We start from the raw sequence: 26,814 nt of genomic DNA on the forward strand, positions 1-26,814 counted from the left end.
AGGAGATGTTTAAAATTTAACTTTTATTTACCTGTAACTCACATGGAAACCATCTGTATTTTTTATATTTTTAAAATAGAACATACTTGTCAGGAATCCAATTCGGAGATAAGCCAAAAGAAATTACTGTGAAAAAGAGATGACAAATACCCGATATAACCCACATTATTATTATTTTTTTTCTGATGTGATAGACTGAGGAAAATAACAAGACGTGCCTATGAATTGAAGTCTGCTAGACAAGGGATACACAGAAGGAACAATGTCCAGAGGAAAAAATACATATTTTTTTCAAAGGCTAACTGATGTATTGGATTCATTCTGTACAGTAAAGCATCTGAAGTAAGAGCTAGCAGTCAGTGGACCGGGCCTTTCCTTAGATTTTCTCGTTGCCATGAAAGAGGAATCATCATGGGTACACCACGAGACAATGACCTGCATTGCCTTTACAGTTCCCGTGGAACTCTTGCAGATTATCTTTCGGACTCTGGGCCATCCAGCCTGTATAACTGGGTAGATCTTATCGTAGGAAGCTAAGTAAAGCACATGTAGAGAAGCAGTATGAAGACAGCATAGGAAATAAATTACCAGGTTCCCCATGGGGCGGCTGGGTGGCTCAGTGGGTTAAAGCCTCTGCCTTTGGCTCAGGTCATGATCCCAGGGTCTTGGGATCAAGCCCCGCATCAGGCTCTCTGCTCAGTGGGGAGCCTGCTTCCTCCTCTCTCTCTGCCTGCCTCTCTGCCTACTTGTGATCTCTGTCTGTCAAATAAAATAAAATCTTTAAAAAAATAAAAATTTTAAAAAATTTTAAAAAAATTACAGGGTTCCCCTCAATTGTTGTAAGTCTGAAGGGCCTTATTCTAGGGGCTGAGAAAATCCCCCCATTCTTGCTTGGGTTCTACCTTGTTCAAGACCTAAAGCCTCTGGGACAAATACTCCTTCCCACAGGTTCTTGTGGTACACCCAGAAATGGAGGAGGGGAGGAAGTGTTACCTTTAGCGAAGGGTCAGTCTATTAAAAAAATGTTCCTTCCTTTTCAGAGCACTCTGTTATTCTTCATTCAGGTGTCTCTCTTTGGTCTCATTCTTTCTTTTGGGAGAACTTCTTATTCTCAAGTTTATCAGTACTCCCCAAAAACTGACTCAGCGGAGGTATTTGCGATTTCAGGAGTGCCCTAGTCCAAGGATACAAAAATATCAAGCACTCTTTTAGAATTTTTATCTTCTTGGAGATCTTTCTAACTTTCATAATCTACGTTAATGGAGTAGAAGCAGCTTCTGAATTAATATTTTTATAAAGATTTTATTTATTTATTTGACACAAAGAGAGATCACAGTAGGCAGAGAGGCAGGCAGAGAGAGGGCGAAGGGAATGGGAAGTAGGCTCCCCGCTGAGCAGAGAGCCCCTTGTGGGGCTTGATCCCAGGACCTTGAGATCATGACCTGAGCCGAAGGCAGAGGCTTAACCACTGAGCCACCCAGGCGCCCCTAATATTTTTTAAAAAGAAAAAAATATTGAGCACAACAAGGAGATAGCTAACCACCTTGCTTAATACCCTTGGACTTATTTTGCTAGTTTTATTAATCAAGCTGCTGCTCTTAGCAGTTTATTAGGGGAAAGATTGCATGTAGAAATTTAAGGATCAAAAAGAAATGTAAATCTGACTCAAATGTAGTATAACAAATTTGTTACTGTCTTTAAAAAAAGAAAAAACAACCTAAAATGCCTCTTATTTGCATCAGAACAACATGCGATGCAGAAGTTCTGATGTTCCACAGATAACAAGTAACTAATAAACCCAGGACCAGATGGGAGCCATCCTGGACTTACATAAAAGCTGGCTCTAAGAAAGGGAGGCTTTTTAATAGCCAAGATATTTCAGTTGTTTTTGACACCCAAGGCAGGTGTATCTTAGTGTTGAAAAGGTAATTATTTATTGAAACATTTTCATATGGCAAGAAGATTTAATATCCATAAGTCCAGAAATCTCATACGAGAAAAACATAAAATACACACTCAGAAATAAAAGACATGGGGTGCCTGGGTGGCTCAGTGGGTTAAAGCCTTCGCCTTCTGCTCAGGTCATGATCCCAGGGTCCTGAGATTGAGCCCCACATCCAGTTCTCTGCTCAGCAGGGAGCCTGCTTCCCTTTCTCTCTCTCTCTGCCTGCCTCTAAAAACTGTGATCTTTGTCTGTCAAATAAGTAAATAAAATCTTTAAAAAAAAATGACCATTCCAGCAAACTTAGTCACAAATGAATTGTGTGGGAATTGTGTGGGTCTTTATCCTTTTGGGTGGCAAGCATGTATTGAAAGCCAAAAGTTAACAGAAGCTACAGTTGGAATTTGGCTGACATCTTTTTGACAGAGTTTTAGACAAAGAGGGAGCTGTAGCAGCTTTGCATTTTGATATTTGTTGTTTTGTTTGGAACCAGCCCCATTCACTTTCCATTCCTTGTTGCTATCCCACTCCTATTTTAATGCACGAGTCCTTAACCAGCAAAACTCATGAACTTTTGTCAGTAAGTTGAGCAAATGATACACTAGTTGGTGATGACAGCTCAGGTTCTTTGCCAGTTGAAAAGGACTTTGGAGAGGTCGATTTAAGACAAGACCCTCTAAATGCTCACTTGTGAAGAGGGTGGCTCATGTGGCCTCACAGGCATTCATTTAATTGAAGAGGACTCTCTTGGTTAGGAAACCAGTTGCACTGAGCCTTTGACATTGGAGAATGGGATTAAGAAGGACATGAGGGCAGGTAAGGGCAGTTGCCTCTCCAATGTTTTTCACTTAAAACAAGTACCCTGCTCATGATCTTGATATTGATAGAGTCCTTCAGAACCAGTCATGAGAGCATCATAAGACAGCTCTCAATTCTGGGTGGTTTCTCAGGGCTGTAAATGATGCTACAGTTACTTAGGAATCAGTAAGACTGGTCTTTAAGCCTAGAAAATGTCCAATGCTGCTATCACATTGATTTTTAATACTTTATCACCTTATTAAGTTATGCTTTTAATTTTAGATATCTTTTATGTTCATTCTGTTCGAAGGCAACAATCCTGTTGGTCTTCAGTATTCAGAATCTTAAGTGTTTAGGGCCCAAGGAGAGATGTTGTAGGTCATGAAAGAGATAGTGCCCAATTCTTTTATTTTTGCAAGCTCTTAACTGATGGGGCTGCACCCTGTAATGGACTTTTCTCCCTGTGAGACACACCATTTGGGCCACAGCAAAATGGCTGCTGTACAACAATCTGTAACCCTCATAGTTGAGTCAGCCTCAGGGTGCAGACAGCACACAAGATGGGGCTGGTTGAGTGGCCCATTCCAGCTTAGAGTTTTGTTGTTGTCCCAAGCCCTAGAACCACATTCTGAGTATCAGCAGAGGTCCTGCCTATTGGAAGCCATCTTGATGCTGACCCATCCTGACCCTGGCTCCTATGATAATCTCTGTTTTGCAGGTGAGAGAGTGTTCACTCATGGGCTAAGGCAAGGTTTGTGCCCAGATTATCTGTTATCACTAGTCTAGCATTCTCCCCATTTTGCTGAAACCTGTTGTAAGGCAAATGTGTCTTTTGAAGCAAGATAGTGGTGAAAATACCACCAGCCACCACCACCATCTCCACCATCACCATCCAGAGCAAACCTCTGGTGTAGCCTCCTTAGGGTCTGAATTGGGAACTTGCCAAGAAACCCAGCTGAGTCGTTAGTCCATCTGTTTTACTAGTCAGTGAGAGACTTCATTGTTCTGATAATGATTCTCTCAGCATGGGAAGATTTCCTTCTTTTATTAATCTTAAGGACATTTCTAGCCCCTAGATAACTTGATTAGTCAAGAAAGAATATTTTTCTACTAAACACTTATCCCTTCTGGTTCAGTTACAGTTTCTTTGCCTCCTTCTCCAAAAAATTTCCAGACTATTCCAGTCCTGTCATAATGTTCTTATCACCTCAACCAGGACTTGGCACCTTTTCAATAAAGGGCTAGATAGTAAATATTTTCAAAGTTGTGAGCCATATGGTGTTTTTCAACTACTCCAGTCTGCCATTGTAGCACCCGAAAAGCTGAAAACAGAATATCTAAATGAACAGGTGTGGGTGTGTTCTAACAAAACTACTTATAAAACAGATGAAAGGGTGTGGATTTAACTCCAACAGTAGTTTGCTGACCTCCTACTCTACCCTGAACTTCTTTGTCAGTTTCTTGGGGTATCTCTTAATATCATTTTTTAAATTGGTCCCTCATATTGGTATGCAAATTTTCATTTGTGCATAAATAACTTATTATATACAAAAATTTTTTCCAATAAGTACTATTTCTATTTTCATTGGCTGAAGTTTCTTTCTCCTGTCATCCCCAAACCTGCCCTCAGTTATCAACATGTGGGATTTGAAATGAGGTGTGAGTGAACCAGAAGAATAGTTGGGAAGAGGCCAAGCTATTCTTTCCAAAAAGCCACTTAGCTTTGGGAGGAAAATTTGTTGGAGATCAAGATGCTTGCATTTGAACTGAAAAGACAAGTCCTCCCCTACAGGACAGTTGTTGTGGTACTAACAGATAGGAAGTTTGTACTTTTCTGAAACACATATGTCTGATGATTGAAGCTGTACTTTAATGAGTGATTGATTATATTGTTTTTGTGTCCTTACACAATGTGTCTTAGAGCAACTGCTAAAAAGATAACATGGGCAAGCTTGTCTTTAAAATAGATACCACATGACAGGTAGCTTGGAAAGAACATGAAATGCTATATACTCCTTCACAGACAAGTGAAATTCTAAATCCACGTCTATCTGTGAATGAGGAAAGCCATTTCTGGTATGGAAGGAGGTCAGAAACCAATTAATCTCCCTTTTTCTTTAAATGAGGACCTCACATGATAGAATGAGAAATCAGGAGATCACTAGTAAGAATAAAGTGACTTCTGTATTTTTCAGGTCATTGATATTCTCTTCTCCCATGATCTTTGTCAAATCTGTGGTTTTTAATGATGATCTGCGTTACACTTGAAAAGGACAAAAAGGAAAAGCCTTCCTCTGGCCATTCATGCAGTCCCTCTTCCTGGGGATCTGCAAGGTACTTTGGAAGGAACAAAGGAGAGCAAAGGCTCGCTTGGGTCTCCATGGTGTTTCCTGCGGATCAGGAGGAGACCTATAAAAGGGCGAGAAGAATCCTCACTCATCTTTTTGTCTTTGTCATGGGGACCGATTGACATCAGAAGAGCCAAAGGGTGGAAAAGAGCTTAAAAAGAGCCAGATGCATTCACATTGCTTTCATGGCAACTGATGGCCATCTGGAAATTAGGGAACTTCTCTGTAGCACTTAATGTTTTCAGAGTGCCTTGCAATCAGGCCTATTAGTCACCCTTCCCAGGCGCCACATGAAGCTAATTGATAGGACTCTCCATTTTAGCCTCTCCATTGAGAACAAGTGACTTGCTGAGGGTCAGGACGCGAGTAGCGTATGGCGCTCATTAGTCTCCAGGTCATTTCCCTCCAGAGCTAGCAAAAGACTTTTTTTTTTTTTTTAAACCACTTTGGCTAGCTTAGGAAAACTTACTGCTGGTTAACCAGATTGTTTTCCAGGATGAGACTGTTGTAAAAATTCTAACTTTCAAAAAATTTCTTTTTAAAACTTGCCTTTCCTGAAGCTTTGTGATGTAACTTTTCAAAACCTTCCAGAAAATTTTAGCCGTGCATTTTAAGGGTCAGCCAGGTCCTTTACTTGGATAGTGTTCTCCAAATTTTGGCCCTAGAGACTCCAGGAGAAATGAAAATTTCTAACCGGGCAGCCTTGGTTTGTGGCATTAGCTGTGGTCAGAGATTGTATGGAGGGATGAGGGGAAACTGCTTTCTCTATCAGCTATCGATGCTGTCTTTTCCCCCCAGAATCTCATGGAGACTAGGCAAAAGCAGTGACCTTGCTATTTGGAATGAGAAATGTTGATGCTTATTGTTAGATCGGTGCAGAGATATCCATTCAAAGATAGGTGATTAGTGGGCTTCCCCTGCTTCCCTTCGTATAACCAAAACAACAACCCCTAACTAAAATGGAAGAGGATTTCTGTAGATCATTGAGAACTGATGGCTTATATTGGCCGATCTTTCAATAGTTGACCCCCCAGATATTTTGTGAGCACCTTGCATACAGATAATGCTTTAGACAATGGGGATACAGCCCTGAATTCATGCAGCTTACATTTTAGTGGACTATTCTTTTTAAAATGCCAAATATGTTATATATGGAAGTAATAATGACTTTGAAGGAAACAAAAGCAGGGTACAGAACTGGTAAGTAATTGGAGTGAGAGGGTATTTTGCGTGGAGTTAGAAGAAGCCTCTCTGAGGTAGTGACATCAGGAAGGGTCAGAAGGAGTAAGGGAGAGTGTCACAGAAGTGAGAACAGCAAGGGCAAAGGCTTTCAGTGGCCGTGAACTAGGCATGTGTGAGGAAAAAGCACAAGAAAGTTAGTGTGGCTGGAACAAAGTGTGTGAGATGGAGAATAACAGGAGGTGAGGTGGGAAGATCAAAGACAAGCAGGTGAGAGACCCTGTGGATTTTGTTGACCAAAATCAAGTGTTCGGGTTTGGGTCTTAGTTCCTAGAAAGCCACTGGAGGAATGGAGCATGGGTGTGATACATCTAGTTACATTATCAGAAGGTCACTAGGAATGCAGACTGAAGGAGTTAAAGGCAGGTTGGGGAGGGCATAGGGACACGCATTAGGGAGCTAGATCGGTAGCCTGAGAGGGAGGTGGTAGCTTGCACTAAGTGGTAGCATGGAGATGATGAGGAAGTGTTGGAGTTAGAGGATTTATCAAAGTAGAGTTAGAGTGCTCCATGATAGACTGGATATGGACTATAAGGGAAAGAGGTTGCATGTGGCTTCATAGTTTGAGGACTGACAACCCCAGGAGGAGCCGTTTACATAGGCTGGACAGCAAGTGACAGCCCAGGGTTCGTCCAGTGTGGCAGCCCTGGGAAGAATCAAGAATGACTCCTTGGGTTTTTATCTAAGTAATTTTTTATGATTGGTGGTGCTCTTTATGGAGATGGGGAATCCTGGAAGGGGGACGGATTAGGAGGTACAGGGGAGTCAAGTTCTGTGTTGGACATGGTACATCTGAGGCAGACATCTATGAGATGTCACCTGCAGAGTCAGATATAGAGGTGAAAGTCAGGGAGAGGTCAGGGCTGGACATACAAATTTGCAAGAATACGTGGCTGTGGGACTGAATTAGAACTTCTTGTTGAATGAATGTTGAGGGGGAAAAAGTTTGTGAACTGTGCCCTGGGACACTCTAAAATGTAAAGATAGGGCAGAAAAAAGTACAGTCCAGATTGGAAGGAGAAGATCATTCAACTTCTTTAATCTCCCAGAATTACAGATGATTTGTGTACTCATTCTGCAAAATGATTTTACCCTTTATTTTAAAACTCTCTGATGGGTCCTTGACTCACCTTTCTGAATATTACTGACTCCAATGAGCATTTATAGTTTGAATCCCAAACTCTTGTTTTTCATCATAAGTTATTTACATTATGAGGTAGGACACACATAAGCCTGTTTGTCTCTTCCTTCCTTCCTGGTAAGGGTTGGTTGTGAAAAGAGAGCTCATGCTTTCAAGATGCTTCCTTTTGTGCCCCGATGATGTTCTCACTAGGGGTGGTAGAGGAGGGTGTTCATCGCTCCCGGGTAGAGATTTCATTTCCACTTCATGTGCAGAGGCTCCACGACATTCATTTCGGCTGCTTCTGTTCCTGTGAGCCTTCACACTTAAAGCCACTTCGAATCCTCCCAAGATGGAGCTTCCAAGAAATGGCACGGATGGAACTGTATTCTGTGCTGGTTGGGGGTAGAAGTACTCGTTCTAGTGGCTGCCCTGGAATGAAACTGGTGCTACCGTTCTCTTATCTTGACCTTCCCATTTTGTGCAGGAGCCCGTAGCAAAAGAGGAAAAAGAAGACTCTTCCTTTTGCTAAAGCCAGGGCAGCCAACGCCACCTCACAGAGTAACAACAGTTCTTAGTCAGCTCAACAAGTATATCTCTTAAATAGTCATTTAGTCCCTGGGGCTCTAGCTCTGAGCACGTCTACCACTGCGCTCTGGAGAGTGCTGAGGGATTTAACACCAACATCAGTCAACTCTGTTCAGCAAGCCAAATGCAGTGTTAACCCGAGTTCCTTTTTTGCTTTGGGCGTCTACACTGGCCATTCAGCTGCAGGTCCTGACTCTGGGTCCTACTCCTGCATCCTCAACCCCCATTCTTATAACCCTAAAAGTCTTCAGATATGTTTTTCTCAACAAAAATGCCATCAATCTTCACTATTTAATTGATGTCAACCTGATTGGAAAATCATTTAAATGTATCATATTTTCCCTAGAAATTTGAGTGTTTCTCGCTGAGGGTTGTATGGTTAACAAAAGACAAGAACTAAGCACATAAACTCATTACCTAGAAGCAGAATGTACATAAATGTAATTGTTCACATTTCCTACCTATTGTTTAACAGCTATTTTTTTTTTTTTTTTTAAATCAGGCCTTCCTTGTTATTCTTTGTCTGCTGTCATTCTGGCTACAGAGATACACGGTGTTGGCTGTCCTAGCCCTTTCAAGATATGAATTCTTTTCTTCTGGAATTTGCCTTCTCTAATTCTTGTAAAAAGACATTGTGTTAATCTCTGTAATTACTTTCATTTAGTTTATTTTATTTTTGAAACTGTATTTCTATATCTGCAAGTTTCACCTGGAGTCTCAGGTATCTCAAAATTACTTTGTTTTTCTCCCAAGAACACAGTATTATTTGATGGGATATTTTCATCATGGCATGAAGTTACAATCCGTTTAAACATTTTGCGAATTCTTTTACCTGTCAGAAGAAAACCACTGTAGGGGTGTCTGTGAGAGAGATGTTTCAGGGCTTTATATTGTCAATTCTTTCATCTTGATTTTCAAATATGATGAAGGAATTAGATACATGATTTGCTTTGGCATTTTCTGGCCTGGTTAACCGCATGACCCTGTAGCCAGTGCCCAGCCAGAAACCAGGGACCCATCCTGGATTCAGATTACCATGAAGGCTCACAGGGTCCTGCCCTATAGTCCATCAATATTATCCTTTCATTCCTTCTGTTGTTGTCTGGTGAGCAGAGAGTGATCACTTTTCATTTGGATTTCCTTGATAATCTCCTAATTGGACTTCATCCCAGCTAGACTTGCCCCACCTAGATCATTCTCCACGTTATTACTAGAAGGGTCTCTAAAACACGAACTGGGTCTTATCACAGCTCATGCCTTAGCACAGAATCCTCCACGTATTGTTGAAGGTTCTCCACAGTCAGACTCTTGCCTTCCATGTCAGCCTCAGTACTTGCTACTCTGCCCCTTACATCCTTCTGAATGACTTCTGTTTCCCTGAACAGGGAAAATGTCTAAAATTTTAGGTTCTATGAGTTAAAGCTCTTTACCATCTCTTCTGTGACTCTGTGGACCTCAATCTTAGCCATTATTTGGCATAAGAAATGAAAATGAGTGAATAAATATTATCTTCCAGTTTCTCTGGCTGGGAACACCTGGATTCTTACAGATTGGCCTGTACTTAGTGAAGTTGAGAATAATATCTCTTTTGATATTACTTTATTTTCACCACTTAATGTTTGGCATCACATAATGATTTTGACGAGAACCAGCATATACTTTGGATGCCCTGGTCTAAGTCTCTTTCTACTTTTGGTCTGCTAACCAACCCCAGTGATCTTTTCAGTTGCTATTTTAACATATTTGAGCTTTACTATAGCTTTAGAAATAGAAGTGATTGAAGATTTTCAGGATGAATTTATTTTGCTCAAATATGGGTAATTGGGTAATGAAAACAAAAAGAGGAATGGGAATTCAGTCAGAGTTTAACTTGCCAAAATCTGGATCATCAAAGACATGAAGTCTTTGATTGGGGCCACATTAGTACTCTAGAGGTGTGCTTTACTTACTTGGCAAGTAATTGAGTGGCTTCTAATGACCAAATGTATAGACACACAAGGAAAGCATTGACACAACTGTTCTTGAGATGATCAAGGAAAAGCCACAATCTCACATCTAGATTTTGACCATCCAGTAATAGAGTTTATTGAGCAACTCTTATGTACAGATAGGGTATACTAGTGATCACAATTTCAAAGATAATAAAAGCGAAGGACAGTGACTTCAAGGAGCTCAAAGATACATGAAATCTTACTGTTAAATGTGACAGGGCTTAAAATTGAGCTGTGAGCCAGATTCTTATCAGTTACCTTAAGGTGAGTGGTCACAGTAATGATATGCATCTGTTAAACAATGAAAGTAAAGTTCTCATGATCATTACTTATGCATCAGCAAAGCCAGGATTGAAGCAAGTTTTTAAGATAACCTATTCCAGGATCAGAGAGGGAGAGAGAATATGAATATGAATGAATGGGAACCAGAATCGAGAGAGTGACATTCTGGATAGTACTGATATGGTATCAAGAAAAGCATGAGAGGGGCGCCTGGGTGGCTCAGTGGGTTAAGCCTCTGCCTTCAGCTCGGGTCATGATTTCAGGGTCCTGGGATCGAGTCCTGCATCAGGTTGTCTGCTCAGTGGAGAGCCTGCTTTCCCCTCTCTCTCTGCCTGCCTCTCTGCCTACTTGTGATCTCTGTCAAATGAATAAATAAAATCTTCAAAAAAAAAAAAAAAAAAGCATGAGATCCAAAGAAGTATCACTGAACCCAAACTCAAATGGAAGAAAGAACAGGAAATAGATTGTTCTCTTGACAACTGTATTTCTCTGGAGCCCTATCACATTTCATTTGTAGCATGACTCCTAACTCCTATTGTATTCCAAAGCGCATGGTCGGTAATTCTCCACAAATTCTTTAGGAGACTTTGTAAAATTCTAAGTTTCAAAATCCTTGGGTTATGATTCTAGATGCAGACTTGTAACTCTTGGGGCAACAGGTAGATGCCTCAGATGGAGAAAGTCAAATGAGTACAGAGCTGACCTTAAGCAGGTATATACCGGTTCATCTGTATCAGTTATTAACACACTCTTATTCCAATCGTCCCTGTGACCCCCCACCCTTGGCCCAAACCCAGGGTCATTTCAGACAACCGGATCCTCCCCAGGATCTCTTTGTAGCCGAGGAACTAAGCAGTGGGTACACAGAACAGAAGATGTCTAGGACCCCCACACAAAAATTATGGAGCATAAATTATTAAATTATTGAGAACAGCATTAGGCCAACAGTTAGTGTCTTAATAGACATTAACATGTAGTGGTTTGAAGAGTATTATTTTTAAAGATTTTATTTATTTATTTGACAGACATCACAAGTAGGCAGAGAGGCAGGCAGAGAGAGAGGAGGAAGCAGGATCCCTGCTGAGCAGAGAGCCGATTGTGGGACTCGATCCCAGGACCCTGGGATCATGACCTGAGCCGAAGGCAGAGGCTTTAACCCACTGAGCCACCCAGGCACCCTGTTTGAAGAATATTTTAAATGACAGCATTTAGGAGAGTCCTAACAGGTAGCAGGAGCTCAGTGGTTGAGTATTCTGGGGACTCAGACACGCCCTCAGGAAGTCGTCCAGCTGTTGAGGAGGCAGACCCATAGACCAAATACAACCCTGAGCCACAAGTGAAGGAGAGAGTGGTCGCTGGTTGGGTAGGGATTTCTCTCTGATTTCCCTCACAGGATGCTCTCATCTGCCCCGGGATGTTGTTTCATGGGTCAGGGCCCTCATTTCTATTTGCTGGCAATTGTTTTCTTTCCTAGTGTGACTGCTTAAAATTGAGTGCCGGATTTCCACCTGCCATATTGCTAAGGAAGCTTTATTTCTTTTCATCATTTCCAGAAAAGCACCTTCTGTCAATTTAATTCTCTGTGGGATTGGTGTCTCGATGCTTAAGGTGCTTGCAGCATGCTCTAGATGGTCTCCTCTCAGAGAGCTCTTCGTTCTTTGGACCCCTGCCCTGTGCTGCCCATTTGCATTGTGTTTCTGCTAGCGTTGTTAACAGTAGGATGTTTGGGGTGTTTTTAATTCTTTCCCTTCTGTTAGAGTAATTTCCTATTTGGTGGGAAGGGAGATGTCTATATACTTAGACCACTTGAGGGCTGAAGCTGAGAGAGTTTCCTTTAAAATCATCCCAATCACCGAATCGGGGCGGGGGGGGGGGGGACACTTACCCTCATCTGCAGAATCTATGAAGCTGTTGCCAGAAATGTGGCTTTGCTGTTTTCCAGTGCAGTTCTCCTTCTCTAAATCGGACTTCCTCAACCTGAGCACTGTTGACCTTTGAGGCTGGATAATTCTTTGTCATGGGGGCCAACCTGGGCATTGTCAGGCATTCAGCAGCGTCCTTGGCCTCAACCCATAAATGCCCCACAGAAATTGCCCAATTTTGGGGCACCTGGGTGGCTCAGTGGGTTAAGCCGCTGCCTTCGGCTCAGGTCATGATCCCAGGGTCCTGGGATCGAGCCCCGCATCGGGCTCTCTGCTCAGCCGGGAGCCTGCTTCCTTCTCTCTCTCTCTGCCTGCCTCTCTGCCTGCTTGTGGTCTCTCTCTCTGTCAAATAAATAAATAAAATCTTTAAAAAAAAAAAAAAAAAAAGAAATTGCCCAATTTTAACAGCCAGTAAATGTCTGAATTTTTGCCAGATGTCCCCGTTGGAGGGCCAGCTTACCTCAGGTTGAGAACTACTCTGGATAATGAACATATGAAAGTAGGTGGACATATAAATTATAAAATGTGTTGATAAGCAAAGCAAACACATTCAGAAGGACAACAAATTGCTGCAGAGCATTTGATGTGAGCCAGACGCCATTTTAAGAGCTCTTTTCATATAAGTAGCCTCATCGAGTGAAGCACCCTTGTATCATAAGTACCCACACTTTATGGATGGGGAAACTGAGGCTCAGGGTCTGGCCAAGATTCCAAGCCCAGGCAGTGTGACCTCTAAATTCAATGACTTGAACTTACTGTGCTGTTTTTTGTTTTGTTTTGTTTTGTTTTTGTTTGTTTTTTCTTACACAAAAAGTTACTGGATTAGATATCTACCTGGCATAGCATGGGATGTTACCTTGGTAGCTGCTTAGTAAATATTTAAGTGAATAAACGAATAGCCATAGATCTAGGAAACTGCTTACTATTTTAAATTGGTATTGAAAAGTTTCCTTTCATTAGTTCATTTCAATTTTAAAAATACACTTTTCTGGGCACGTGGGTGGCTCAGTGGGTTAAAGCCTCTGCCTTCTGCTCAGGTCATGATCTCCAGGGTCCTGGGATCGAGCCTCACATCGGGCTCTCTGCTCAGCGGGAAGCCTACTCCCCCTCCACCCCGCCTACTGGTGATCTCTGTCTATCAAATAAATAAATAAAATCATTAAAAAAAATACACTTTGAATACAGCCAACTAACTGTTTTGTATTAGAGCAGAGGGTCTCAGAATTTCTATGCTTATTCACAGGAATCTTTTGGAAAAGATCTGTCAGGGTAACCTCTAAAGCTTCTGTTTGTGTGCTAGTGCAGTTTCATAAAAAGTATGTCAGAATGAAGACTGGTCAAACTGAACAAAGTACTTTCCTGATGAAATGAATCAAAGCATCATTCTTTGTCCCATAAGAAGGAAAGAAAATTCATCCTCCATCCTCAACTAGGTATGCATTCTGATACACCATATGGTAGTTTGACCTAGCTTCAGACCTTATTAAAAATTGAACATCTTTAACTAACAGGAAACCACTTTAGCCGATCAATCTTTAGCTTTCCATAGTTGGCTTCCTATAATAGATAAGAGGGCCGGGCTCCAAAATTTGTTACAAGTGTATTACATATGATTTATATCTAAGTGGGAAGCCTGTATTTTATATGATAAAATATAAAAACAAATTTTTTGTGTTAAAGACTTTTAATATATACTTCTGGAAGGCCAAAGAATGGAAGCTTCCAGAATGTCAACTAAAATAACAATAAAAGAAATGTAACCATAAAATAGCAAGAAGACAACTTAATCACAATTACTTCTTCTTGTTGGTTCTCTTAAAACTACTGTTATGAATTATAATAATTTTATCCAATGAGACCATAATTAATATATATTCTTATTGTTTAGATGATCTTTTAAAAACTGAGTAGCTGCTTTTGTTCCCTTAATTCTGAGAAGTCTGTATTGTAAGGACAATACTAGAAAATATCTCAAGTTCCAATTTTCTTAGAAAAACATCTTCCAGATATCATGTGATAAGAGGCATAACAGTACCAATACATTTTATCTTCTTCAGTGATAGTAAGGGATATTTTTGTGTCTTGATCTAGGGTATTTGCTTACAGCATTAGATTTCATGATCTCTATAATGAGTACTTACCACATAGTAAGTAATCTGTAATTTACCTCCTATTCAGTCTTGATGCAGAGCATTACTTTGCTATTAGCATTTAGAGTGGTCCTCCTGATACCTAAATCAATTTATGGGTTATGCTATGTACCTGGATACAAAGTGGCTGACGAGTACACAGACGTCTAGGGGAATAGTAACGTCATTCAGGCATTCTTTATAAATTTGGAATTTTGGAAAACTGCAGAAAACAAAACCAAGCAAAAATAGAACTCCTCAAAAAATAGAAAGGGACTTTTTTAAGGTTTGAGGTTGTTCTCCTGGTTGATAGCCAGAATCTAGGCTTCCCTGCTTCAAGCTCTGAACTTGCCAAAAACAATTCTACCTATAGAGTTAGTGAGGCTTATTATGTTTTATGAGATAGCCTTCAGAAAATAGTGTGATTCACCATTGTAGAGCTAAGAGAGAGCTAAGTTTTCATTAGTACATATATACCATTTAATGTACTCGAAGGTCAAATGATGGCCAGTCCACAATACATTTTTGCATGACCTGGAGTTCTGTTTTGTTTGTAAAAGTTGCCAGCATGAGTAGAAAGTCAACAGACCTCATTCAAAGAGTATCTTTCCCTTTAAAATTAAAATGGCTCTACCGTTAAGTAGTTTATTCTTCCATGAAAATCTGGCCCATATATACTGCCCCCCTTATAAGATTAATAATACTATGCAATCTATATATAACGTTTTAAAAGAACCGTTTACAAGATGCTGAAAGGCACAGCTATTATGTCATATTGTATCTACTTTACAAAAGTGGGGAAATACTATAGCTAAAGGGCTGCTCCTTCCAGCAGGCTTCTAATAGTTATAGATGTTAGATTTTATGGTTATGATAATGAGCTTGTTACATTGGAGAGGCATTGAGATTCAATCTCACTACACATTAAGGAAAAGGGAAGTAGGAATCCCTGTATGTCTTGCTCAGTCATTGAATCCAGAAATGTAAAATCTGAGAGATGTTTAAGATGTTTAAGTAATGGAGGAAACCAAATCTGGAAGATAGGCCTCATTTGTTAAAAAATATATATATATATACGGTACTTTTTAATGATTATCTCAGAAATAGAACTATGGTTAAGAGGTAGATTTTAAGCTAAATCACATTATAAATTATTGGATAGAATTCTTGTGATGGGAAGAAATTAGATACTGACAACATGAGAAGATCACTGAAAGAGCCATGTTCAAATCCGTGTTGCTAACAATGAAATGATCATCAGAGTCTAAATATATAATTTGCTCTGTTACATGTGAGGAATATGTGTGGCTGACTTATTTAATAGGTAACCAGTTCTACTGATTCCATAGATTCAGAAGAGAGATTTGTGAGTACCAGCTGTGGTCATCATTACTCTTTTTTCATTGTTCAGCCTCCAAACATTGGAGAAGAGTGTAAATTAGGACAGTACTATTCACAACACAGCATACAAAAAGAAATCCTTCTTTACATACAAAAAGAAATACAGAAGTATTTCTGTAGAAATACTTCTACAAAAAGAGATCAGTGGGAACTGAAGAATTATGTGGTCATTTTTCACCCTCCTAAAATTAAAGAATTTGGGTACTATTTGGTGAATTTTCTATATTTTAAAAAAATTCTTATTAAGATGGTAACACTTAGATAAGGGTCTTAGTATAAGTTGTCAGGGAGAGGAAAGTGTTTTCTTCTGATAATTTTAATAGAATTATGCTATTTAGCCATAGAAAGAAACCAAAAATTTTTACTTATCTGGTATCTCTAGTTCTAACAAGTGTAGAAATTTGGAGAGTAACTGATTAATAGATATTTTGATAATGATGTATACAGCCCATGTAAAACAGCTATTTTAATGCAGCGATGACCTCTTAGCTCATTACACAGTCTTCAATGTGCACAAATGTTGCTGAGAATCTGATACAGTGTCAGCTTTTCTAAATTTTGGTGAACATATCTACCCACCTTGTGTTTCTTAACAAAAGAGCGTCGTGCTCCCAATTGCATTTTGAATAATATTAAACACAAAGAAGACTTAACGGTTACTTCTCTATTTCTCACAAGTAAAACCAAATGAACAAAGTTGTCTAAGTAGCTTCATTTTTTTCTGGAAGTTTGGCATTATCACCTATCACTTTTCAATAACTTAATTAGTCAAAAGCTTTTTAAAAAAAAATCATTATTAGCTCTAATAGACAGGACTTCGGTTTTACTTTATTTTTTTCCCCCTAATTAGAGGTGCATGTTACAGCTTGCCATTGTGGTCATTGTGGTTCATTTCATTAAGCTTCTTATTCTATCTGCTTTCTTGAGACTTGGGAAAGAGTATTTTTCTGAGTGATTGTACTATATTGTTCCAAATATAAGGCCACCCAGAATAGAAGGCAACCTCCAACTAGAAACAGCTCAAATATGGAGAAAGGCTGGGGGCCCAGAGCCCGGCGGGTCTTGCAGTGGTGGCAAGGGTGCCGAGGAATAGGACGATGCCTGCCCACTCTCCCGGTGAGTGAAGATGGGTCAGCTGCTGCATTTGCTTGTGCATACAGATGGCTTTTGTTGCTAGAGGAAAAGTGACACTGGGGGGTAGAGAGCAAATCTGTACACATGAAAGAAAGTTGCTGTGTGTGTCTGTTCTGGGGAGGGAAGCTGGGAGTCGAGTCTTTCATCTCCTAAACGATCAGCTCAGTGTTGTTTTGCTTTTTTTGTTTTGTTTCCTGAACTTGGGGTTGAAAGTTGAGTAACCTCAAGCAACTGGAGAACAAAGGTACCATGCACCTTTCAGGAGAAGAAGTTTAAAAAAGATCCCTGGCCATGTAAATGAATTGTCTGTAGACCAGCCCAGAAAATTATTCCTCGCCTTTTAAAAGTGCTCGCTGACCCAAGAGGTGGTGCATGCACTATGCGATCACGTGTCGTTGGAAAACAACCTGGAAGCTGGGAATCATATTTCCAGTTTTATTTAGATTTTCTTCTTTTTAAATTCCCTGTCTCCTTGAGGCAGCCAAGTCACAATTTAAACAAACAGGCTTAACGTTATTGTAATAAATTCCAAGGGACTGTTTGAAATCAGTTGTTTCACTAGCATTCCACTCAGCATATTTTTTAAAAACAGTTATGTGAAAATGTATTAGTCAACTAAGAGGGGATATTGATTGAACCTAGATAATTCTTCAAATATTGGTCACAAAGATACATGGCCTTTTATTTTAGAGTAATTAAATGGGATGTGATTGAATGAAGTGCTTGATTGTGTTATAATCTAGAAAAGGACGGAGCACCTGTTGATATACAACTTTACCAGGCATTTGCTTACCTTCATGACTTTACCAAAAACCACATAAAATATGAACAATGATCTTTCCAGTGATAACTAGTCCTTGGCACAGAAGGTGACTTGAAGGAGAACTTTAATCCCTGAATGAGTTTTCTCCACTGGGCAGTTCCGACTTTAGCCATTGTTATTATTTCAAAAAATAGTGTTTAAGGGAAGAAGAGGACTCTCCTTATGTTTTAACAATGCTAGCGTGCCCAAAGGATTTGGTTTAGGGAAACCAGTTATCATTGATTTTAGACATTCTTTCAAATCTAATGCCCCCAAAAGATCAAAGGCCGCACACCCAAGCAAAAGCATGCCAGAATTGATATGCCTACCATTTTGCCAGCTCTGGGAAGGGAACAGTTGAAACAGAAGTGCTGGGCAGCAGAAGGTTGGACAGGAAGGCCTGGAAGGAGGGATAGTTGAAAATTATGGCCTGCCCGGTGAGATTAGCAACCAGAGGGCCACCTGCATTGCATTGGTGGGTCCTAAATGAGAAGTTTGAAGCAGATAGGGAAAGAGAATAGTAGGGAACCAGAGCTCTTCAGAGAAGAGCTTCCTTCAGAACTCCTTCATTTTGGAAACATTTCATCTCTATACAGGAAAAGGGTGTCCAAAATTTGATGGTGATGTTGGGGGAAATGGTGGGCCCCTTCACCACCTTAAAACTTCTAATAAGTTTCCTTCTATTATTTGTTTCAGGCACTATTATGTCTGATTTGATCTGAATTACAAATACAGGGAAACATAGACATTCTCCCCCGCCAGAAGGTGTTGGGACTATCATAATTGGCTTTCCTATGTCATCACCTGCTATTAACATAATCATTAGTAGCAGTGGAGGACAGAGCTGGAGAGGTCTGCTAAATGTCCTATTCCACAGCTTCCTCTCTCTGGTGATTAGTTCCCAGGAATGGGGACAGCTCCCAATTTGATTGCATATTTCTTTGAGTAAGGAAAAGAACATGGCTCTAGTTTGCTTGTGATGTGGCAAGGATAGCCTTTAAGGACGTAGGAAGAAGGAAGTGGCAAGGGAAGGGGGAAGATTCTCCAAACTGCAAAAATGACCATCTTTGTGAAAATCAATGGAAGTTGTCAACTTCTCTACAAAGAATATGGTCTGCATAAAACCCATACTTGGACCTGTTGCTGCTCTCAGATCCTCCCTTCTCATCCCTAAAATGCACAACACAGAAGCTCTTCTGTAGGTGCTGGAAAATAAATGTCCCTAAGCACAGTTGTGTTTTCCCTTTATGAAGCTACCCTCAGTGGCTCCTTCTCAGGATATTAGAGTCATAAGATCAAGGGAAATGGAGCAGTTATTAATCTGTTAGGCATGAAGAAAATCTGTAGATTTGCTGGGCAGAAATTAAATTCTCTCAGGCCCTTTGAGTATCATGATCTCCATTAGAACACGTTCAGGAAATTCCCATTTGGCTGCTTTTTCTAGGAGAGGACATAATTGAAGTTTTACTTTTTCCCAGTTCCTGTATGGGTGGCGAGGATTCTCATAGACCAAGTTAATCTTGCCCGAGTGCTGATTTTTCAGCAGTGAAGTCAAAGAGTCACAGAAGTACAAATATGTAATTTGTGGCCATAGTTTTTTGTTTTTTTTAAACAAAAAATAATTCTACCTTAAAGCAAATGCTGAGTTTGGGTAAATCTCTTTGGAAAATGCTCCGCTTTAGGTATTTGCCTCCAAGAAGGGTTTTATAAGACATACCGTTTCTCCAATGCAAGAATGAAATGTGTGCATATTTCCTGAGACATATGGAATATACCATTTGTCTTGCTGAGTGAGCATGTTTAACTCAGCTGCTGAGTATCTCGCAAATTCCCTACTCTTGAGTATCTTTAAGATTTAAAAATCATTCTTGAAATGTTCTTAATGGGCATTCCTGAGGGGAATGTTCTCTTTGGCAAATCAGGAATGACATCTGGACATGCATAGCAATGGCTCTTGCTTAAGTGTTCTTGCTGGTCAAGCAGCAAGCGTATTCCAATTAACAGGTTGAGAGCGTCTTAGGGCAGGCTAGAAAAAATGTAACTGATTCTCATTTGGCAGTGAAATTGAATACTGAATGACATCTATGCAGTTATTAGACGACTTTTGTTTTAATAACAAAGTTGTTGATTTTCTACTAAGGGTTCTTTTAGGTTGTCATCTGGGGCTGATGGGAGTAACAGTCCACCCAACTCTCCAGCTAGCTTCAGTGGACATACCACACCTTCTCAGCAGCCTGAACCCGTGGTACATTCTCTTAAGGTAACCAACTGTGTCCAACCGTTGATCCAGAATTTCAGTTGTGTCGTGGCTTGTTTGCTCTAGTCTGGTAGTCCTCACAGTCTTGTTTTAACCGTAGAGACTTTAAGTTTTGAATTTTTTTTTTTTCAACTCTGAGTTTGAGTACTTCTGGTTGAAAAATCTCTAGTTTTATCATTTTGTTTTGAATAACGTGATTCATATCACTCTGCATTGAAGTTGAAGTCTGATGTGCATGTATATCTATGTGTGTAAACTCTTGTTCTGGGTATTTGATGGGCAGTGTCTTTAGCATGCATGATTTCAAAAGAGGGTCTCAAGTGTTGGCCAAAATAAGGAAGGATACCTGAGTTTTCTTTCTTGATGCAAGTGAAGTACATGGTGCCATGACTAAAAGAAAATCTTGAACTAAAAACCTCCTGTTCCCCCATTAACTGGAAATTAGGTCTTCAAACTAGTTAATGCTGTTACATAGTGTTAGAAAACAGAAGGTCTTATTCATAATGCTAGTTTTATTTTTGGTTTTTACTTCAGATCCTCCAAGTATCTGCCAAAAAGATCCAACTGAAATGTATTATTTATTTTCTTTACCAATAGTGAGTTTTCTAATAGGTAAGCACCGTAAGTAAAATTAATAATATATTATCTAAGAGAAGAAACTGATACAGGCAATAAAAATCACCTTAATAATTAGGGCAGTTCCTTGAAATTTTATCAGTTCCAAGGTATGACTCACTGTCCTTCAAATTATCTGTAATTCCTAACATGTAGCCTTGATCAAACCTTTCGGAGCTATCAGGTAGGTAGCATGCTTCAGTCCCGCCCTTGCCCTTGGAGTTTCACAGCTTTACTAAAATGGTTTTAGTTTTGGAATGATTTATCAGCAGCCTTAAGATGCACTCTTTTGGAGTGCATCTGAGGCATGCATAAAGCAAATAACCAGATAAGAAATTCAGAATATGTATTGGATTTGGTTTCAGCAGGAGATATAACTCCCCCATTATATTTTGTTGTAACTTCCATGAAATGAGCTGCTCCTCCCAAGCATATACTGATTGCAGATGTGAGAAGGTAGCAGAACCATGCAGCTGGCCAGAGCCGTGCACTTGGCACTTCCGTCTTGGTTGGAATAACTCACCAAGTGAGGAACCGAGAGGAATTTGCATGGGATGACACAGCAGAATGAGGGCACCGCGTGCAGCCAGTGGGGGCTGTTTTATCAACTGACCACCATCTTGCTCTGGGTGGCAGCATTTGGATGTTGTGTAGCATGAGCAGCCTGATAAACGGGCTGTTACTTGAGCATGAACCAGACGCTAGCTATCGAAAGAGCATCTTAGAAAGAAAAAACGAGTGTCTTTCGTCCTGTACTATTAGCATCTGCACATACTCTGCTCTACTTTTCAGATTGAAGACTGCTTCTGCCCGATGCCTCATTAAGTGGCAAGTGTAGTTGGAGTCAGATCAGCATAGTGGATAGCACTGCAATCTTTCCTCCATTTTTCATTGCACCTGTGTTCCTATGGCGTAAAAAGGAAGGGAAGGGCAAGGAGAAGCTCTTCAATTTTCTCTGAATTCGTTCTCTAATTTTCATATAAAATTTTTATCTTAAGAGAGAAAAATAATTATGTTATAATCAGAACATGTTAAGTGTCCTCACTCAGCAGATGGGTAGTACTGAGCAACTGAAGCATCCTTATTGGCTAAGGGGAGGCTCGTGAATACAAAATATGTTTGCTTCTATGAGTAAACTGTGTCATGAAACAGAAATATGTGCCTATGGGACATACTGCCTCTGGGAAATACATCTTAGGGACATCACAGCCTAAAAGAAGAAATGTAGCCACTCAATGTGTCTTGTTTTCAAAAGCCCATAGATCCTAGAGCTGATTTATAACATAAAATTTCTCTCGTGAAAGAATTAAAACAATGGCTCAGTTTCTCATCTTCTGAGAGATCCCCCCCCACCCCTACCCCCCCCGACCATCAAAATCTCTAGGCTCTAAAACAAACTGTGGCTGTGGTTTGGGAGAAAAGTGTTATAAATCAGTGTGAGAAATTAGCCCACTTGTAATAACACCACATTTATCTTGCTTTAAAATTCATGCTATTAATTGGAGCTTCACTTCATTTAGTAGAAATTAACTGAGAAGTACACTTCTCTGAGGTGCATTAGAAATTGAATTTGTAGGCAAATGAGCTTGTTCCAAGAGTTAAGTTTTCTATGAATATTCACTGAGCATAGTCAGGATTTCCTCTGATTATATAAAGAATGTGAACAGATTCTAACTCTTTCCTTTACTACCGTGATATCCTTCCTGAAAGTAGTAGCACCTACAGAGTAATAATGGCTAGACATTTTGAGTTAACAAAGGAATAGTTTGTGAATTAGGTTATTGCAAGACTGAACTCCAGTAAATATCCATGCAAACTATCTATGAACTGGACATGAAGGTCCCACTTCATGCTTAAGTAATTTATTTTGACTCAACTGTTCACTGGTGCTAGTTCTCAGGCGACACCTTTAGGTGTGACCATCAGCATTGACCATGATAACAACAGAACCAAGGAGTTTAGCAATGTCACAATTCAGTGGGGATTCTTGGAGCTTTTAAGAAAAGCGTTACTTTGGGGGCTTTGTTTTCTTGGGTCTTTTTGCTTTATTAGTGCTTTGGCTTATAAAAGGATATAGAGAAAAATTACACTCAAAACCAAAGTTTTCTCCCCTTTTGACCTATAGAAAGTATGGCCTGAAAACTTTCAAACCTATTTGAAGAAATATTTAGAATCCATTTAGAGATAATGTAAAAGAAGTGGAATCAGAGGCCTCTAAAATTGCTTAAAAGCATCTCATGCCAACACTTTCTTTCTTTGCTCTAATGAAAGATAAAGTGTTGCTCAAGTATTTTCACTGAAAGGAGTCAGTTTTTCTCTTTGATATTATCAAAGAACCATTTTCATAGGCCTTTTCTAGGCCCTGGGAATATGTCCAGGCAAGAACTGTGATGCCAGTAGCGTTCATGTTCACTCGAGTTCTTACGTACATATTCCTGGGTTCTGACCGGTTTCACCTGTCCGTATCATCTCCTTTAGTCCTCTTTTCTATAGGCCATGTCTACATATCATTTGGATTATTTGGCAGATCGTTAATTATATTGCTCACCTTTACAGTGGAGCAAGAATTTCTCCAAATGGTGGACATAGTCACATTATCTTAATGACCCAATTAACTAAATTAATTAATGTCTACAATAATTAGATACATTCAATTGACTGTTAGTGATACAATTGCTTTTCATGGCCATTTGAAAATGAAGTAGAATTGATCCCTTTTAAAAGATTTGCCATATATTAATCCACTCTGATATGCAGACACGGAGAAAACCAAAGGTTTTACAAAGTGGAGCTCCTTGATGGTTTAATTCATAACTAACAAGTTTTTTTCCATGTGAAATTTGCTTTTCTTTTTCAACAAATCCAGGTCTTGGATGTTCAGGAAACTATAGATCGTCAACAGGGTAAAGAGTATGAAAATGACCTTAGTGAGACAGAAAAAGCTATAGTCAGAGAAATGTGCAATGTAAGTTTAATGTGCTTTATTGTGTATTCTGTGTTGAAAGCTCCATCATAGCTTAGTTACCACTTTATGGATACCTACTTTTCAAAATACTGGCCCAATGCCTTTTTTTTTAATATAAAAATAAAACCAATTCCCCTTGTTCTTATCTTTAGTATATTTTATTGCAGTATTATTAACAGCCATAAAATATTGAGGTAAGCAACAATCAGCCAATTCTGGATTCCAGAATGATCTATGAACATTTTAAAATTGTTTATTGTCTAACATTTTGGTGCTAGTTTTGAGAAATGGGTTTCTGTTTCATACTTTCAAGTGGTACCTAAAAATCAGTGTTTAAAGGCCTGTGATAAAACACAGCCTTCTTCAAACTTATTTATAACCATATTTGGAAAAAAATCATGTGATATGGGCACTTCATGTCACATAAAGTAGTATCTTTACCTTTCAGTGCTGGATAAAAGCTCAGAAAATGGTTAAGAGGAAATAAATATGAACATAAGAGATAAGAAACATAGAAATCAGAGCAGAACACAGTAAAAAAAAATGACATGCTATTTTGATGCATATCAATAATTGGATTTGGATTTTATTATTAATCCCTGGCTAAATTTTGAGTAATATGCATGAGTATATCATTTAATCCAAGAATTCACAAGACTATAATTGGTAAAGTTTGTTAAAAAGCTAAAACAACCAGATTATATTAAGCACTGATTTTAACTGGCTCTATTGGACTTTTGTCCTCACATTCTTTGTCCATGAGGGTATCAAACTTGCTTAGAAATACCTTTAAGCTATTAGGACCAGATATTCTCATGTATCTACTTCCTTGAGGTATTCTTGGAATCCAGTAAATGTTTTAAGTCCCCTGGGCATTTTATATGTGCTGGGGCCACAGTTTTATTCTCCTGCTTCTTTGTGTTGTAGCTGTTTTTCTTTCCTGCATCTGTTTTCAAAAGGCCATTAGTTCTAAAAGTCATAATTTCCCCAATGCACCACCCTTCACACCTTCTGTAGCTGTTCAGCCTGTCCTTACAGTTTTCAATTTGAGTATGTCCTTCAGATCAAGTCAAATAGTTAAGCCACACACTTAAAAAAAAAAAAAAAAATCCTGTTGCTTTTCATCTCTTGACTATGGAATAAGAAAGTTCAAACATTAGGAATTCTAGAACCAGAAAGGAGCACAGAGATCATTCCACCAGTGGTTCTCCAAAGAGAAGTACAACAGGATCCTTTGTAATTCAGGTGGTAGGGTTTCACCCCAGCCCCCGGGCATTTTGGAGAAGGAGCTCTGGGTATGATCCCCACAGTTGCGTTTTGTGTTTGAAGAAGCTAAAATCCCAAAATAAAGTTGCTTTCTTGAATTGTTCTCTAATGAACAATAAGTCAGGACTATACCCAGATGTCCTCTGAGTAAGTACCAGCAATCACCACTTTCCCAAGTGGGGTAAATCTGGGGACTTGCACTTTCTTTCCCCAAGAATGAAAGGCAATGCATCTTCCAGATGGTACCCTCTCTACTTTTCATAATTCCTGAAGTTCTGTAAAAAATACATGTCAGGATTGCTTGTTTTCTTGCCTTTTTGTTTTAGATATAAGACTTCCGGACATTGGATAATGCATTTCTTAGTTACAGAAGAAACAGACTGAGTCTTCGATTAGTTCGTGTTTATCTTTCTCTTGGCCTGTATTTCCAAAAGTGCTTCAGAAGACCATATGCAATGGCAGTGGTGGTTTTCCCTGTAGAAGATATTTTCAGGAAGCCACAAGCTTGCCCTCCTTGTTTGCCTTTAGCAGTTCCTGTCTACTTTTGTCTTTGATTCCCAAAGTTTGATGAAAAAACGCAAGCCAACGCAAATCCGATGATTAGCACTCTTACATTTGGAAACTCTTTAAAAGCTAAGAGAAAAAGGTGTTGATTTAAAATGTTTTTGTCACCATTATAAATTATATGACCCCTGAACACTCATAGTGCATCCTGGAGAATAAAGAGAAAAACAGATTGTGAGCAATTTTAACAGATAAGTAATTTCTTAGAACCTAGCTAAGGTTCTTAAACCTAGTGAAGGAACTATGTGCTTTATATAATAATGTCTCAGAAATACAAAGTTTTCTTATAATGTAAGGTCAGGTTGAAGACTCAACTAGAACTTAGTTAAGTTTTACCTCTGTTTCTGCTGTGCCTCCTGGAGATCAGTTGTCAACATCTATACAAAGAAGTGACTGTTAGCATCATGTTGATTAGTAAGAGATACTTTTATTCTCTTTCCACCCTGTATCACAAAATTAGATTTAATTAATAGATTAATTTCTTACAGTGCAGTATATTCATTTTTTAGGTAAGTCTGACTCTTGCAAATTCCCTGAGAAGAGCTAAAAAAGTGTCTGTTTCATTCAGACACCCACCTAGTCTTGCTTTTAGTTAACAAGTCCCTACTCTGCACCCTTCTTAGTATCATTGGCTCATTTCAGAGTTTTTCCTTCTTGGACTCTCCTTCCACCACATGGTAATATCAAGGTTAAGGCCTAGCGCATCCTACAGTTGAATACTTGGGGAGCACTGGCACTTTGGAGTTGTAACCATCTAATACTTTGTGTCAATAGTCCTGGAGGTCTTTGGCTTAGCAGTGCTTTAAATGTCTCGCTGTATCCTCTGCTGCTATCAGCGGTGTTTGTGTGTACCATGGAAGGGCTAGAAAGGGCTAGTCCGTAGTATCCCTTGGCTCTCTGATTCAATGTTTGCTCCTTTTCACTGTCTATTAAGAAATGAGACTTTCCCTAACTCTTGTGGGCAGGTGGAGCCCTCCGTTGCTAGATCATTCATCTCGTACTATTTAAGGACCATCAATATACTCCTCTTCAAATACGACAGGCCATTTCTACCACATAGTTGTGTCTGCTAAAATTGGCTTAGAAATGAAGGTAGACAGAATGCTGTATTCTTATGTGTAACAGTGACTTGAATTGGGTTTCCCTAAAGTGTCTGCTGTATTTAAAATAAATGCGAAAACAAACAAACAAACCGTCTTTCAATAATGAACCAACTGGTTTTGTGTTCATGTTAGAGCTAGATAAATTTGGGGGAATTAATCAATCTGAAAATAATCGTTATAGTGAATCACCCTAAAGAGGGTTATGACCGTTAATTGGGGAAGGGAGTACATTTTCCAATTAGCATATTGGTATATCATCGGTGTATTCAGGGGTTTTACTTTGGTTTCTTAATCTCACCTTTTGCTATCGTCTTTCTAAAATGACCCAATTTTTGACAGAATTGTATC

The 26,814-nt window shown here is 39.4% G+C and overlaps 1 protein-coding gene across 13 annotated transcripts in view; it reads left to right on the plus strand.

Moving 5' to 3' along the window:
- The window catches only part of CCDC85A (coiled-coil domain containing 85A), a 200,258-nt gene that overhangs the window by 170,912 nt on the left and 2,532 nt on the right, over positions 1 to 26,814 (plus strand). Inside the window, exons 4-6 of one of the 13 annotated variants that reach the window (XM_032352178.1) lie at positions 16,742 to 16,876; positions 19,837 to 19,956; positions 23,435 to 23,533. The exons of 6 other annotated variants lie outside the window; for them this stretch is intronic. In XM_032352178.1, coding sequence (XP_032208069.1) covers positions 16,742 to 16,876; positions 19,837 to 19,956; positions 23,435 to 23,533 — 354 coding nt within the window. Of the gene's footprint in view, positions 1 to 16,741; positions 16,877 to 19,836; positions 19,957 to 23,434; positions 23,534 to 26,814 lie in introns of those variants that run through there. 6 more of the 13 variants (XM_032352179.1, XM_032352180.1, XR_004287765.1 and 3 more) reach the window with 6 other exon arrangements.

This window comes from Mustela erminea, chromosome 7 (genome assembly GCF_009829155.1).
Source record: "Mustela erminea isolate mMusErm1 chromosome 7, mMusErm1.Pri, whole genome shotgun sequence".
In the NCBI taxonomy this organism is placed as follows: domain Eukaryota; kingdom Metazoa; phylum Chordata; class Mammalia; order Carnivora; family Mustelidae; genus Mustela; species Mustela erminea.